At 36.7% G+C, this 17,077-nt stretch overlaps 1 protein-coding gene across 1 annotated transcript; it reads right to left on the minus strand.

Annotated features, from left to right (window-relative positions):
• Positions 1-10,586: 10,586 nt before the first annotated feature.
• LOC129768746 (TOX high mobility group box family member 3-like) lies at positions 10,587-11,983 on the minus strand. The gene is made up of 2 exons (XM_055770604.1): positions 11,853-11,983; positions 10,587-11,788 (listed from the first exon to the last, which is right to left on the minus strand). The coding sequence occupies exons 1-2, from the start codon at positions 11,874-11,876 to the stop codon at positions 11,042-11,044; spliced, it is 771 nt and encodes a 256-aa protein (XP_055626579.1). The 5' UTR covers positions 11,877-11,983; the 3' UTR covers positions 10,587-11,041.
• Positions 11,984-17,077: the final 5,094 nt, after the last annotated feature.

The following is a 17,077-nucleotide window of genomic DNA, read 5'->3' on the forward strand; positions in this document are numbered from 1 at the left end:
ATAACTAGAATAGTTCCAAGTTGATGAAGTGAGGGGGTTCAAAAAAAGCCATAGCGTACACGATTCCAGCTCTTCTGGTTATCAGAAACAAAAAAAATCGAACATATATTCTAAATAAGTAAAGCTGCCGTTATCGCATGAACCTCGGACAGGTCAAAAACAGCTTTTTTGACAAAATAGCGGCATGCTAAATGCAGTGCTAAATTTGTCATGGTGTTTCGTCGAAATTCATCGAATATGCTAAACCATTTACGGTTGAAGCATGAAAATGATTCCCTGGTGGTGGAGAATACTGGGAAGAAGAATTCAGGGTCTGCAGGAGTAAAATGTGGACTTGAAGAAGGTGGTGTCAGCTACCGTTCTAAAATAGTAGTATTCAAACTCCGGGTGCCAAGGAAAATATACCATACTAGTGGTCAATGATTCTATAAATAAACTTCTTTTGAACTAGTAGTTATAGGGACCAAGCAGAAATATACACACAAATCAGCTATTTCAACAACATTCGAAGAATAAGTAATTACAGAATATAGAATAATAGAATTTTGAACAGAAAACATTTTATGTTGGTATAGTAAAAATATTGTGCATCGTTATCATGGTGTGCTCTTTTTTCAATCGTCCTCAAAAAATCATGAAATGGCAAATTTATCAATATACTGAAATACCATTTCATTCAAGAACCATTATTCTGCACCATGTTTATTTAAAAATTATATTTGATGTAATTTTAAAAATTATGACATAATTTTTTTATTATAAATGACTGTTCGTTTTGATTACAAGAAATAAGTATTCGCTCGATTAATCGAATACTGAAAGACAATTAAAAATTTATATTTAAAAATGACCCCACCATTCGATTAATTGAATAGACGAAAAATTTAGACATCTCTATTTGCAGTCAAATCCCTCTCCACAGTCCTCTGTATATTTATACCGTTTCCCCTCTCGCACTTATTGACGACACGGTCACACCTTTAGTTCACACATCTTGGGCCGTACCAGGTTAGATACCGCATCACTAGAATGGCTCTAATTCGGTAAATAATTGGATTTTCGATAAGTCCTTTCTAGGGTTTATTCTTGAATGTCTAAACTACAGAAATATGATAAAAATATGTTTTTTTCAAATTTCTAGACTAGAATACTGCCATATATATATATATATATATATATATATATATATATATATATATATATATATATATATATATATATATATATACTTTTGTACACTTTTGAACTAAAATAGAGTATATTTTCGCAAATTTCTGCAAGTTGGTAACATATTTCTTTCATAATTGGTACACTTACCCTAGTTGTCTTACCACAAATTGATAGTCTAGGTCTCTTTTTATAATAAAATTTGTATTTGAGGCAGAATTTTGCAAAATGAAGGTGTCCGGCATCTTTGAAAAAGTAAGGATGAGTCGGGAAAGACGGTCACTTGACGGGAAGTATGGACACCTGGGGTGGGAAAGATGGACACTAACTGAAAATTCTAGTTGATGTTCTCCATAAGTTTTGGTGGTCTTTAAATACACTATAAAAATGATCGAAAAAAAAGAATACACTAAAATCATCTAGAAGGGCTTGTCATTTTTTTTTCATGTCTAAAATAGCTTCCGGCATTGGAATAACAATGAGAAATGTGTGCCCATGAGCGTCCGCGGGATAATCAGAAACCGCCCGCAGCCGAGTGGTGACTGCCTGCTGGGAAGATGATAGGGTAAATGAGCCGAGTATTTGACCATGTCCGTGTTGTCAGAACTGTGCATGCCACGCATCTTCTCTCTTCTCAAAAAAAATAATTGAACAAAAAAAAATATAAAAAATGAAAGTGGATTTTTTCCAGTGTTTTTTCTTCACAGATATAATTTGAACCACCCCTGCGATGTATGAACTGATTGATGGCTTTTGATTTATAAAGTATCGAGTCATGTTCTGTTCTGCTATTGGAAAGGACTGCAAACTTTTTATAAATTCAATTTGCCAAATTTTACAACCATCATAACATTCACCAACATTTCCTTATCGTCCGATATTTCTTTTCAAAATAATCATTCGCAAGATTATTTTCACTCGTCTTCTCTCCGGCCTCAAGCTCGCTTCTTGCTCCTGTTGTTCGATGACTAAATAAACAAACGGAATTCTATGGAAAACTGAATATATATAGTGTTTTTCAATTTCAAACTCACTCCGCTGAGGATTTGATTATGAAAGGCCATCAAAATGGGGCATTTTGGTTTTCTGTACGATTCTTCCATTCTTTAGCTTGAGCAACTGAATATACTGGGATGTTTGTCAAAGTTTTCCAGGTTGGAAATAAGATCTGTCATAAAAGCACTTCGATCCGGAATAGTAATGCTTACATTAAATTAAATTGTCTTCATACTAAACCTTAAACCATACCTAACCTTAAACAAACCTAACTTTTTTATCAATATGTATGATCGTTGCAAATCGGTTGAATAAGCTTTCCCAGTGGGAAAATGCCAAATTATTTTCATTACACAAATGTTTGGAGGGTTTTCAAAGCAGTGCTAAATAATTTCATGAAACCAGAATATCTAACGAATTTAGGAAATAATAACGAGAATAAGTTTGGGGAACAACATTACCTTGTAAAGTGTGCATGTACGAGTAGTCGCGTTAGTTATTGATATTGAGATACGTTTTGAACTGTAATATTGCTCAAGAAAAACTTTTCGAATTCAAAGTCAATATAAATAGGTGTTATACAACTTTTGCTCATCAGATTGAAAGTGGAATCTAGGGGAAGTAGGGGCCTAGTGGTCACCATAAGGATTATGTCCATTTCCTTCGCCCACATACAGCTTTAATCCCCGTTTTTGGAACAATATTGTAGTTCAACTCATTGTTGTTCAAGATAGCAAGCGACTTTTACTGTAAAAAATTAAAATAGTACTTTTTCGACATTAGAAAAATGTTGAAAATCGAACTTTTTTTTTGACCGGGAGGTAAAGTGGTCACTCGCATATATCATGCTAAATGGGATAGATTTATGCGTTTTTTCGTCAAAATTTGTTTAAATCATTATTGAAATAGTATGGACATGTATAAAATAAGCTTAGCCTATTCACCTAGAGTTTTTTTTTATCCCTTTTATTTATTTTAGGCTCATTAGCATTTTAGCTGAAACAGTGTCGAATTTCAATTGTGTCACATGTTTATCATATCTATAATTAGCACATTACACAGTTGCCATTTTTCGGCGTTTAGAGTATTCCCTTCTATAACCATTGCATATGGTATATATTTACACAGTAGCCATTTAGGCGAGTTTTCCTTCTGTTCTTCCATTATCCAAGTTATACCGGACAGCGGAGACAGTTGATTGATCATTGTTGAGTTATTTATAGAACAGCAGCCCGATGTGTCTTGCAGAGCAGAGCAGTTGTATGGATGAATCGATCTTATTTCGACCGTGAATCGATCTTCATCGCTGATGATTGTTGCGTGGACGTTATTCTGTAACAACACAAAGATGGTCAATGAGGGCCCTGAGTTTTGAACTTACGATCGATCGCTTACTAAGCGAACGCGCAACCAATGTGGCTACGGAGACCCCCCACCTAGAGTTGTAATTTAAATTTTCTCATACCCAAAAAAACGTAGTAAGATACACATACCGTTTCACATAATGAGGCTTGGTTTAGTTGGGGTGGCATATTTTTCCTGGGTCAAAGCCACAAAAGGGACCCCTTTAAGAGCTGAATGTGATAAGGTATATCAGCTTCAGTAAATAGAACATTGTAAGTCATTATCCACCACTGATCACTTTGCCCCCAAACATCAAAGTAGTTTCTATGTGAGTTAATAGCTAAGATTGAACAAAATACCTGTTCACCTCTCCTAGAATATGTGAACAGTCGTCCAAACTAATGATTTGTCCAAGATATCAGATTGAATAAACTAAATTTCACGTTTCTTCACGACTTCGAGTGCTTTAAGAGACCCCTAAATCATGTCCGATTGAGTTGAAATTTTGCATTTTTTTGCCAATAAACGAAATGTAATGATCAATTCTTGAAATTCGATGATTTTTTTTCCATACATTCATTGCCACTCCCACGCCAAGTCCCCGAAGGTCGATTTCTGGCCAATTTTTTTTTCGAGATGACATGAGATCTCGACGTTTAATGCATTTTAAAGGGGGTATTCTAGTGTAGTGACACGCATTTCGGACGTTATTTATATATTTTTATATCCATAATGTCATTATTTGTTTATCTATCTTTTAGCAAGAAAACAAAAATTTAACGGGAAAAAAATATTACAAGCTGAGGTGAGTGAGGGGGTTCAAAAAAAGTTTTACCATGGCGTACACGATTCCAGCCCTTCTGGTTATCTGAAACAAAAGAATCGACCAGATTCTCAATGGTGCCGCCGTCGCTTGAACCTCAAACTAGTCAAAAACATGTTTTCTGACAAAATGGCGGCTGTTTGAAGAAAAGAAATGCGGTTTAAGACATGTTTTCTTATCTTTCCCGATTTATTAGAAAATGGGGAAATTAAAAAATTATCATTTTCAATGGTTCATGCGACAGAGAGATGCATATTCCAAAATACTTCGCACAAGCGAACAAAATAGCGTCTTGAGGCAATAAACATCAGTAAATTCAGATGTATGACGCATTTTATGTTTATGTTGTTCTTTTTCGTATTAGTTTAAAAAAAATTAAATCTATATATATATATATATATATATATATATATATATATATATATATATATATATAAATGGATTTCTGTCTGTCTGTCTGATTCTTATGGACTCGGAAACTACTGAACCGATCTACATGAAAATTGGTATGTAGGGGTTTTTGGGGCCGGGTAAGGTTTTCGTGATAGTTTGAGACCCTTCCCCCCTCTATTTAGGGGCTGCCATACAAATTAAACACAAATTTCTGCATTACTCGAGAATTATTCAAGCAAATGAAATCAAATTCGGCATATTGAGGTATTAGGGTGCAATAAATGTTCCTATGGTGGTTAGACTCTCCACCCCTTCTCTAAAGGGGGGCTTCCATACAAATGACACACAAATTTCTGCATTACTCAAGAATTAATCAAGCTAATTAAACCAAATTGGGCATATTGAGGTATTAGGGTGCAATACATAATTCTATGGTGGTTAGACACTCCACCCTCCTCTCTAAGTGGGGGGCTGCCATACAAATGAAACACAAATTTCTGAATTACTCGAGAATTAATCAAGCAAACGAAACCAAATTTGGCATGTAAAAATTTTAGGATGCAATAAATGTTTCTATGGTGGTTGGACACTCCTCCCGCTTTCTAAGGGTGGGCTGTCATACAAATGAAACACTAATTTCAGCATAACTCGAAAACTAATCAAGCAAATGGAGCCATGTTTTCAAGCAAATTTGACATGTGAAGGTTTTACGGGGCACGAAACGTTTCTATGGTGAATACACTCCTTCCCCCTCTCTAAGGGGGGCTGCCATACAAAACAAACACAAACTTCTGCATAACTCGAGAACTGATCAAGCACAATTTGGGATGTGAGGGTTTTTGGGTATGAGAAATGGTATGACACCCCTCCACACATGACAATTGAAAATTTTCGGAAAACTCTGAAGGGAAAAGAGAAAATTCGGAAAATTAAATTCCCATATGTTCTACAATTACATAGTGACGAGTGCTGTTAGTCCATTTGATGTTCACGCTAGCGAAATTGATCTTTGTTCGAAACTGGAAATGGATTTAATGTGATGAAACGCACTCCTGAATCTTCTTCCATCTATACCAAAACAAAGGATCGCCGGATGTGTTGATAAGAGCAGAACTCGAGGAAGGAATTGTCCGATCTAGGGCTGTCTTTCTTCTATCATATTTTGTGTACAAAACATTTATTCTATGTAACGGAGAAACATGTTTTTTGCAAGTGGTTGAACAATCTTGACAAGAATTGTGTCTGAAAATAATCTGATATTATAATGATGGGATTTGTTAGAAATACTAGGAATTTTCTAGTAAAAGGTAAATTCAACGGGGTCGATTAAAAGATCAATCAAGGAACAGTTCTGCGATTGGACCCATGAACTTGCTCATAGTAAGAAAACGTGAATGTTGGAAGGTATTGATAACAAAAAACAAATTTTGGGCGGGACGAAGTTTGCCGGGTCAGCTAGTAGTCTATAAAAGCTTGGGCCTCGCGCGCATCACATGGATTCAAATGATATGAATAAAATTTGATGGGTCTGCGCCTAGGGGCACGGACGGGATCTTGACATATGACTGTGATTGTGTGTAGTGTAGGGGACACTTTTTCCAGTGTCGTCCCTTTCTTCGGGAGGTCCAGATTACTGAACTCCACACACTCCCATTCACCGCACTCTAACTTCACTTTTGCCGGATCAAACACGGCTTCCGGTTCAGTTTACTGTTCTAGAAACCGCTAACACAAACGGGAACACTCCTCGATTCTTGGAACCGGATTCTCTGGAAACTATCCGGGCGGTCGGAAAAATATATTAAAAAAAAAAAACAATGTTTAAAAGTGACTGTCTTCGACCGTGTCTATTTTATTACTTCTTTCTTAACAACTTTCATCTTACCAACTAATTATTCGTACAAATTCCTATGGGAGGTGCTTGGAGTCGTTTTTCGAGAGAGAAAATACAAATAACCAATTGCAATCGAATTGGCTATATATAATCGTAAACAGTAATTTGTTTACGCGGAATTTTCGTCGCGTGAATAATGAACTGTCGCCACAAGCCACATAGAAACCCGAGCTTATTTTTTATTCTCGCGATACTGGAGTTCGTGTTGGAAAAAAAGTTAAACCTGGTCAGCGACACTGGCTGGCGAACAAGACTGTAATATGAGATAAATCGAAGAGGTGAATGTACTCGCGGGCTCGAAATTGGCTGGCGCTTCAGAAAATATAAAAATGTAAGGAATGTAACTTCCAAGCACCTTTACACAATGTTTGAAGATCAGGGGCGCTTCAGTAGTTATTGCATTTAATTGAGTTTCTGCATTGTTCCAAATCTGTTTTTTTCTCTTTTGATACATCAAATGGAGGCCCTGAAAATGCGTGAGAATACCCTTTCAAACTTCTAAATACAACAACATGTTCGAAATAATGACATCCTGGATCACAATTACATAAACTGGTAGTAGCAAGACCTACACGATAAAACGCGAATTTAGCATGAACTGATTGGACAACAACATAAACTGCAATCTAATGATATCTCTATCATCGTTTAACCTTCTGGGCCAGGCTCTCGTCAAATCGGGGAAAATAGAATGAAATCATCCAATATAATCTTCAAGATCATCCCTCCATTGATTCTGCCAACTGGTAAATGCCTATTATCGGCAAATCGAGAATAATTCATAATACGTATTTAATCAAATTGTGAGCTAACATCTAATTGTAGGCAAAAGTATTGCTCGTTGCGTTGTGGAGAGAAATAACGATCTTGAGTAATATGCGTTTGAAAACTCTTAATGAATCGTTACATTTTTCGTAGAGTTACCCCCTCAATATAGAAATCAAAGACATAGTCCTATGTCAAAAATTGTAAGGGGTTGTATCTAGAACACGACCGCATATTTTCGACGTAGAACTGAGCAATTACAATATGCAATCCACTTGTTTACCTCTTCGAATATTATTTTAGAATGCACCAACATTTTTGTAACAGATTATGTTCTTCGTTACAAATAAATTGGATGAACGTCCTTTTACGTTTGATATGATGCCTAGGACTACAAAAATATGTGAACGGAAGAATTTTCAAACGATCCTTGTATTTTATATTTTCTTCTGAAATTATTGCACATCTCATGTTTACGTAGTTCTCGAACCGCGAAAGTTCATTCACCTCTAGTATCTGAAATGACGATTTTCCCAGGCTTCTCAGTTTAAAAGTACGTTTTAGGGAAACATATTCCGGTCTGCACAACGACAAGCGAGTACAAAAGTACTCAACACCAAATGATATCCCCGACTTGCATGTATTTGCAAAGTGGATTTCCAAAGGTGCATCGATTTTGAAGTCTGTGTAGAGGATACCGTAAATCGTGGCAATCAATGCTTGGTAGTTAGGGCGTTTAGATAACGCTTGACATTTTACAGATATTCAATCATTTATCTCATGAAAAATAACATTTTATTAATTGTGATAGACGCGTAGAAATATTTCCTATCAATTGATGCAAACATCTTTCCGATCTGTAAGAAATGTTCGAGTTATAACCATTCGAAATACGGGTAGGGTTAGAACAAATATATGGGAAAAAAGGAAGTTTTTCCAGTTTTCATGAATTTAAACCGCTTAGAGATTAGCGAATTGTAATGTATAGTATATCGAACAAATCTTAGAGAATTTACGATTCGATTGGTATGCAAATCATGAGAATTCGTTTATAGTGAAAATACGGACAAAACTGAGTATTGACTGATTTTTTCGATAACGCAATAAAATTACTTTTTTTTTCTGAATTTATATCAGCAAGTAAAATCAGTTCGTTTTTTTTTCGCTAAGCAGATTCTAAAACTTAGGAAAAAAGAAATATTGTTTTCTAACTAAGTCGTCTTGCTCAAATCTCAGTAGGGGAAAGTGGTAGGACCATCATCCTCATCACAATTTTATTCTTGATTATTAGGATTTTTCGTCAAAGAAAAAAAGAAAATAAAAGTGATAAAAACGGTAAATGAAAAATGAAAAACGGTGCAAGTAATACTACTTTTAAAAGACAAGTGCAATTTAGTCTCACTTTTATAATAGAAATGTTGCTCAGCCCGATTGGAAACAAACTCTATTGGGAAGGGACGATATCTGGGGAATGTGGAGGATGAGGTGGGGCGCCCCGTAAAATGCTTCCAGTTAACTTATTAACGACCAAGCTGTAAAATTTATTTTTTCACGAAAGCCATTGGTTTAATTTTCACTATTGGCGTTACAGAAACCCAAATCTTAAAGAAATATTTTTTTTCGTTCTTCCGTTTTCCGGAAAATGACAAAAAATCACAAATAAAAACATTGACCAAAACCTACATTTTTGTTCCTGTAGGATGTTCAAACCAATGTTTTTTTTCCTACATCACAATGTGTTTTTTTTATCAAAGTAATGCTGTAGGAAGGTTTACCGTATTTTTTTAAATTTTATTAGGTTTTGTTTTTTGTTTGGCTATGTGAGGTTATGTACTTTCCGCACATAATTGCTTTAAACCGAATTTATTGCCCAATAAAGTTATACAAAATTGAATGAATTGAAGGCAAGTGGTAGCTAATAAACTAAGCCATCATTTGATGCCAAAAGTTAACCATTAGAATGCTTACCAAAGCCATGAGAAATGATCAAAGTTGTTGTTCGATTTTTCGAACACTTGGCCTATAATGTGTTAAGTTTTGTGATCTGGACTGCATGCGATCGAGCGTTGTCGTGCAGCAAATTCATCATATCGTGTCTTTTTTCACACTACGACCTTTTTCCTTCAATATTTCATTCAAGCACATATGTTGTGTTTGGTAGCGAGCTTCTGTGATGGCTTCACCTAGTTTCAACACCTAGTTGGTCCTTCTAAATACACAATATGAGCTTCAACCCATGAATATTTGGCTCGAACGTTGGTTGATGGCTGGCAACGGTAGCCACACGATTTTGTTTTCACTTTGGATTGACGTGATGGATCCTCTTGTCACCCCCATGAAGAAACCCTTTCGTTTTTATCGTCCTCAAAATTTCATAAGTTTGCAAACGATACGGAATGTTTTGTCGAGTTACGCCTGCAAGTACCTGTTTTATTTGACTTGAGTCTTCGTGAAGGAGGGCCTCTATATTTGCCTCTTCAAACATTCTCACCTTTCCGAAATGTTCTATGTCTTCGATACTAAAAATCTTCACTTCAAAATCGTTATGACTATTCGCAACAAGTTCTTTCCTATTAGTAAAAGCGGTTTTACCATTGGCGCCAATTCGATGCGCTTCAGCCGCAGATTGACACGAAAAGCAAATTTATTATGAATTAATTGAATTAAACACGCGAATCAAAACATCTCGCAAATGACGCTTTGTGTTCATCTTCTCGCAGCTGACACCGATAAAAGCTTCCAATCGTAATGAAAGTGAATTGTTCACAAGTACCAAACCTTTTGATGCGACCTTTTCGACTATTGGCACCACCTAATGAAAAGGGGCGGGTTTCTATTCACACACCCTCGTAGTAAAATGGTTCAACCTTTGCGTTGGATAAATAAACGGAATTATTGAATTTGATTGACCTCACGAATTATGTCAGCAGTGACAAAACCGGTATCATCAGTGAGATGATTATACCGTTAACCAGCTTTACGTACTAAACCGGAATGAACATGTTCAAGGGCAACCAGAAGAATGGTTTTGGTGTTGTATACTTTCCGTTCTCTTTGTCATTTTTTGACATTGATCATCACATCGTACAAATTCGATTATTTAAACCGATAACGGAACGCTACATGAAATCTAAAGACCCGGCTTATGCTGTATCTTAGTATCTGTATCTGTGATTTTCACTACGAGTGATCCCCACCTAACCATTCTAATGTACAATATCATTTATTGACTATTTTTTTGGTCTTGCATTTTTTCAGAAATAGTTTCCTTAGGTTTTTTTTCATCACCGAAATATTTGGAATAATTTTTTTTATCCTGAACGATCAATTGATAGTTTCCGCATGGACAATAAAATAATAATAAATTATTATGCAAATATGTACACACACAAACAAAACTGCAGTTATATAAGTATATACAGCCCCCACTGATATTACCCCTTATTCTAATATTTAACAATATTCATAAATTCTGCCAGTAAATGAACCTCATCAATCAATCCAATCAATCATGTCACATTCACTAAGGACTTTTATCGATTGATACTGGACCGGTTGTGTTTCCCGCGAAGGCTCTGTTTCAGAATTTAAGAAACTATAGTTACTACCAAAATTGAGCTAAAATCGTAACACAGTCAGCTTGTTAACCCGTTAGCACTTCAATAATGATTTACGGCAAAAGAATTCGCAAAACCTGTCCCATAGCTAGTGGGTGGCCCATAGTAGTACGGTTGGGGAACTTGTTGGGACACTACAGCTGTATTGAATTGTGGAAACTGGTACTGATGATGCTGGAATTGCTGATGTTGCTGTTGAGGTTGATTCTGATTCAAGAAAACCGCGTTGAGCTGAGGATTATTCCAAAAAGATTGTTGCTGATGATGCTGTCGATGATTATGTTCCTGCTGCTGATGTTGATGCTGCTGCTGCTGCCGCCACCGTTGTTGTTGATCGTTGTATACAATTTGGGTGTGATGTGCGACACCCACCAATGGTATTCTGATTATCTGGTTGTCTGGGTAATTACCTTCCGGTCCTAAAGGTGTAATTTGACTAGCAATGTCTTCGACTCGATGATAGAAGTATCCTTGATCGGTGTTGTCAGTTACAGGACCGGGCGCCGTTGGGATGATTGGTTGTTGGGGTGTTATTTCTTCCTGCCGAGGTGTGGTTTGTTCGGTGAAAACACTATTATCGGTTGAGCTCATTGTTGTGGTGGTGACACGTGGTGTGCTTGTCTCCCAAGCCTTTGGGTTTCCTCCGGACAGCCACAGTTTGAAATCTTCTTCGTTCAAGTTATAAATGTCCTCGGCACTGACTGTGCTGGTCTCTGGAGTATTGGTAGCAGTTTCTGTTGACTGCCCACATGCACACAGTATCGACGATAAGAATAGGAATAACTTCAACTGCAATATAAAAACAACGATATAGTTCTACTAGATAGAAGATAATGAAAATTGTAACACTAACCAGTGACATCGTGTTATCACTCATTCTGCGGACGCTGCCTATTTTTTGTGACGTTGAGCCGTTTATTGCTTGAGATGGACTAATAGCGAAAGCAAATCACGTCTTCATTTTATATAAATATATATCTCACGAGGTCACACCACCACAGAAGCTATTCTGACATTGTGAAACGAAATACGCGAATGTGTATCGCCAACGAGCGGTCCTCCTCAGATCAGGTCCATCGTTTTTTTTTATTCACAAATGTTGTTTATGCGCCCACTGAAGGTGTGATTCACATAGCCAATCCGAAAGCCAGAATGGAAGCATGCGTGTGTATTAGCTCAACACTAATCAAAGCCTCACAGACCGACCGCAGAAAAGATCAATTGTCTTCCTTGTCCATACACATGACGTGGCATTTAAAGTGTGCCCTGATACCAAAGCAGGACAAAGACTTAATCGGTCCGAAAAAAAAATCGGACCGAATGCACTTGTTCGTTCCCTGCGTTGAAAACGAAGTCCAAATCTTGATCAACGCCTCTGGGACACATCGAGACTGCCATGCTCCGGATGGAGATGCAAACGCGAGAAACAAGAAGGTCCTTGACGCGATTTCACGACACTGGGATGCCACCGAAATGCCGCATAATGACGCTTTTTGGTGAAAGTGCTGCTCAAAATACGTCTCTCCACAAAAGAGGCTGACTGGGAGTCAAGGTTTGTGGTTGGGTTTCATTCAAAAATAATTGCAATTTACTCGTTAGTATTATGATGATTGCCAGATTTCCTATTGTCCGTATCCATGATCATTATCAAACCAAACGAGAGTTGTTCGACGCTCAAGCAGACTCTTTGCCGTGTAGAGACTTTGGTGGGCTCAGGAAAGAGACACACAAAGCGCGTGCTGATTTTGTTGGAGCACGTGACGAAAGTTGTTTTTGAGATGCATCTTCTACAAACGTGATTTTGACTCGATTGTGCAAAGCAGAATCGAATCAGAAACTTGGTTAAGTGTTTAAACGTGATTTAGGATGCAGATGTACTAATGCGACGAGTAGCCCATATACATGAGTTCGCGAGCCCGCAGCGCACAGTGAGCTTGGTTGTGTTGATATTAGCTGGAAATATTGTATCCTCTATATGTAAACAGCATATTTTGATAATCAGAACATGTTTAATATTTGTAGAGAATTTGTAAATTATCAAGCTGTTTTAAATGATCTGGTAATAGCATTAATACTAACAATCGGAATCATTTCATTACTTCAAAAATAAAAAATAAACAATCAAACATAGGTATAAGGAATGAATTGCCATCGATTCGATTTGTCATTTGAATTATAATGATTAATTTATGGTATTCCCTTGCTGAATCATTTTTATCCAGATTGATTTTTTGACGCATTACATTGTGACTAATGTTTCTTGAATGGCATTAGCGTTCTCAGAGGAACTCATGCCGTTTCAACGTATTCAATCGCGTAGGTTAATACTTAATTTATATTTCTTATGTCAAACTACGCGACTTAAATGTATTCTGAGTGGCAGGCCCTAGAATACGCATGACCACAATGCAAGTCGGAAGAAATTTCTTTGACGCTATGACGTGACTAATGTTATTCACTAGAAAATTTGAATCGCGTGTCTTTTCGGCACTAATAACACAAATTAACAGAATAGGTGTTTGTGTACTCCTGATGGTGGAATTAGCACGGATAGGATATTTACTTTTTCGGTTAGTTTGAAGTGGATAATTAGTGGAAACAGCTATATCACAAAATTGATTGTAAACTTCTCTCAATATAGAACATGTAGCACGCAACCAAATGGTTCAATCATATCATCACATTCTTTATCGGATTTTATTGGATACAAAACAAAAAATAACATTAATGAAAAGTTTCCGGTATTTTCGCAAATGGATCAGCTATTAGTTTTTTTTCCATTCCATATTTATTTATTTCCTTGTTCTACAATTTGTCTAATATTAATATTACATCACTCACATGTCTCTCGTAGGAAACAGTCGTTACAATATAATACAAATATTTTTAAACAAATCTACAATTCTGCTCTGAATAAACTTCTATAATAGTAAGTTAGCGACTAATAATATTCAATCTACTAATCATTCTAATGTTACAATAATTTATCTTATGCAATATATATTTCCATCAACCTCTTCGAAAACACACAAAGAAGAAAATTAATCCGATTGAGAATTTTTGCACCTCAGTTTTTACATGTTATTTATCTACTTTGCCTTCTTTGTTTCTTGCAGTTACGTTTTTTCTCGACGGTGACCCATTTCCGTTGACCAGCGGTCGCCAATGTTTTGCTATCCTGCTTATTATCCGATGTGCTACGGTCGTCGTCGCTGCCTGATTCTGCTTCAGGGACGTTTGCCGATCCGTCTCGACAATATTAGGCGTCGTGCACAAATCACGTGACGCTAAAAATCCGGATGTTGGACCCCCTCCCCCCTACGTAACGCAATTTCCTATCTCTAATACCCAGAAAGTAACGCAATGGACTCCTCTGATCCCCGTGTAGATGCTGACTTTCATTTCATTGGGAAACTTTTCTCGAACATGTTGTCGAATTATTCCATATTGCCCCAGTACGTACTGTATCTCACGATCGACAATCTCCGGTGGAAGATTGAATACTCGCACGTACCTGACAATCCGCGAAGCCTGATCAATTGTAACGTGTGCCGTAGTTTTGTCCTCATACTGAAAAAGGTAGTATTCTTCCTTTTCCGCCATGAACTTAGTGAACGTAGTTTCATCGGCGAACTTGATGTAAAACTGGCCCCCATTTTCATCTTAGTAGATGCTTTGAATACTCGCTGCCAAAATTTGCAGATTTTCCATGTAAAATCTTAGTACTTCCATGTACGAAGGTGTCCGGTTTCCTAGTCCAAAAATTAATTTCACCGTATTCTTTCGCACGCTATTTGCCATTTTTGCTTTTCCTTGATAAGAAGGTTCCGTTTGAAAACAAAAGAAAATCTATCACTATCGAAAACAATAGCCACATAGGGCTATTGTTTGAAGTCGAGACCGATTGTTGGACACAATGTACAGATACGTCTGTATCGCACGAGCTCACGTCTGAGAATGAGGTCGTAATGAAATTTCAGTCCTTTGGTGTGGTGCAAAAATTACGTAACGCATTAAATGCGGATTTTGGACACTCTCTCCCCCTCCCCCCAATGTAACAAACCGCCTCCCCTTGAGTTTCGTAACGCCAAAATAAAAATTTTCATAATATTCTAGCTTTCATTAACCCATTTACGAGCAAGCAGTAAACAATATTTTTGTTTACAAAAGCAATTGGTGTATTTTTGATTATTTTTTTTATCCCATCCGTTTATTAGGCTCATTTAGCAATTCAGCTGTCACAGAGCCGAATTTATTCGTATACATTTTTATGTTAAGATAACTATTGTTGTATATTATTTAGGCTTAAGATTCCTATCCATCGATAAACATTTGTTTTTTTTATGTATAACACAGTAGCTGTTTAGGCCTAAGAATACTTTAGAGACGAATGAACTGCAAAAGTTTAAAGTCTCTATAATACAATACCTTCCTTCCTAAGAATATTCCAATTCTATCGATACACAACACATGCCGCCTTTTTTCGGCGTTAGAATATTCCTATTGTTCGAATGTTCACAGTTTGACTGTTCACAACGGGACTGCTGATATGAGGCTTTCATTGCTGTGTTAGAATTAGCACCAATTACCGATGCAGCAGATCGTAATGTGAGCGGTAAGGGACTGGGATTACCGACACATGATGATTGTTGCGTGGACGTAGTAGCTAGAATAACACACAAAGATGGTCAGTTGAGGGGCCCTGAGATATTAGCTCATGATCGTTCGCTTAGTAGCGGACACGCAACCAATTAGGCTACGAAGACCCCCTTCTTTCTTCCTTCTTTTGATTATTGGCATTACAGAATTTTATAGAGTTATTTTTTCCGTTCTTCCGTTTTTCGGAAAATGAAAAAAAAATCGATAAATCGCCAAACAAATACATTGGCCAAAACCTACATTTTTGTTTCTGTATAAGGTTCAATACAATGATTTTTTTCTACATCACAATGTGTGATCTTTTATCAAAGTAATACTGTAAAACATTTTCACAGTATTACCTTGATTTTTTTACTATTTACACAATTTTATAACGTGCTTAATTATGTAAGGTTATGTACTTTCGGAAAATAGTTGCTTTAAACCGAATTAATTTATTGCCCAATAAAGTTAAACAAAATTGAATTAAATTGATAGTAAATGGTAGCTAATAGACTAAGCTATCATTTGATGCCGAAAGTTTATCATATGGATGCTTTCCAAAGCCATGAAAAATGATCAAAGTTGTTGTTCGATTTTTCGAACGCTGGGCATAAAATGGTTTAAGCATTGAAAATATCAAGGTTGAAAAACCAGACATTATCCAGGTCGAAATCAAAAGTTCTTAGACCGAAATTATTGAAAATGTACTGAAATCATCCTCATCTAGCAAATTGTAATTCTGTACCCGAGTCTTCACCCACCCTAATAGACTCATTATTTTCCCTCGTTTTGAAACAATTTTTTGGGGTACTAACGTATACCAAGTAGTCCGGTCTTGTGAAGCTTTTAGTGTTTCTTGAACACCAGTATACTTCACATTTTGCTGAAAGTACCGGGATGTCCTTATAAGACGAGTAAATCACTTGGCTACAATCCTACAATTTAAGCTTCATTGATTCGAGAGTTGGCGGACTGAATATATCCGACTGCAATGGCGTATCCATCGATCGCGAGATTGTTTCACACATAAGCTATCAATTCTCCTGGATACTGAAAGTGTTTCGCTTCCAGTTCCGGGTCAATTGTTTTGAGTTTTTTTTATCCAAATGAGATCCGTAATGATCATGAGGAACTTTTAAACTAAGTTGAGAGCACTGCGTCCAGGCAACGAGTATCGAATCAAGATTGAATTATATTATATAAAATGATGATTCAACATATCTGTGACCTTTATATAACGAGGGTACTCGTCTGATAACAGTAATCATAATTACTGGTTGATTATTCCTCAATATCGAAAAATTTCACCGAATTCAGGCAGCTCGCACTCTCTTTTAAAATCGAGCCCTTGAGAAAATGCGTTCGAAGAACAGTGCCTTGGACGAAGGGCAACGTACGTTGGGTCACTGTATCCAATTGCTTCAGCATGATCAATAT

This window comes from Toxorhynchites rutilus, chromosome 2, assembly GCF_029784135.1.
Source record: "Toxorhynchites rutilus septentrionalis strain SRP chromosome 2, ASM2978413v1, whole genome shotgun sequence".
NCBI classification, from domain to species: Eukaryota; Metazoa; Arthropoda; class Insecta; order Diptera; family Culicidae; genus Toxorhynchites; species Toxorhynchites rutilus.

Coding starts and splice junctions, on each gene's coding strand:
- LOC129768746 (XM_055770604.1), bottom strand. CDS start 11,876: ATGAGTGATAACACGATGTCACTG. Junction 11,789..11,852: donor GTGATAACACGATGTCACTG/GTTAGTGTTACA, acceptor TTTATATTGCAG/TTGAAGTTATTCCTATTCTT.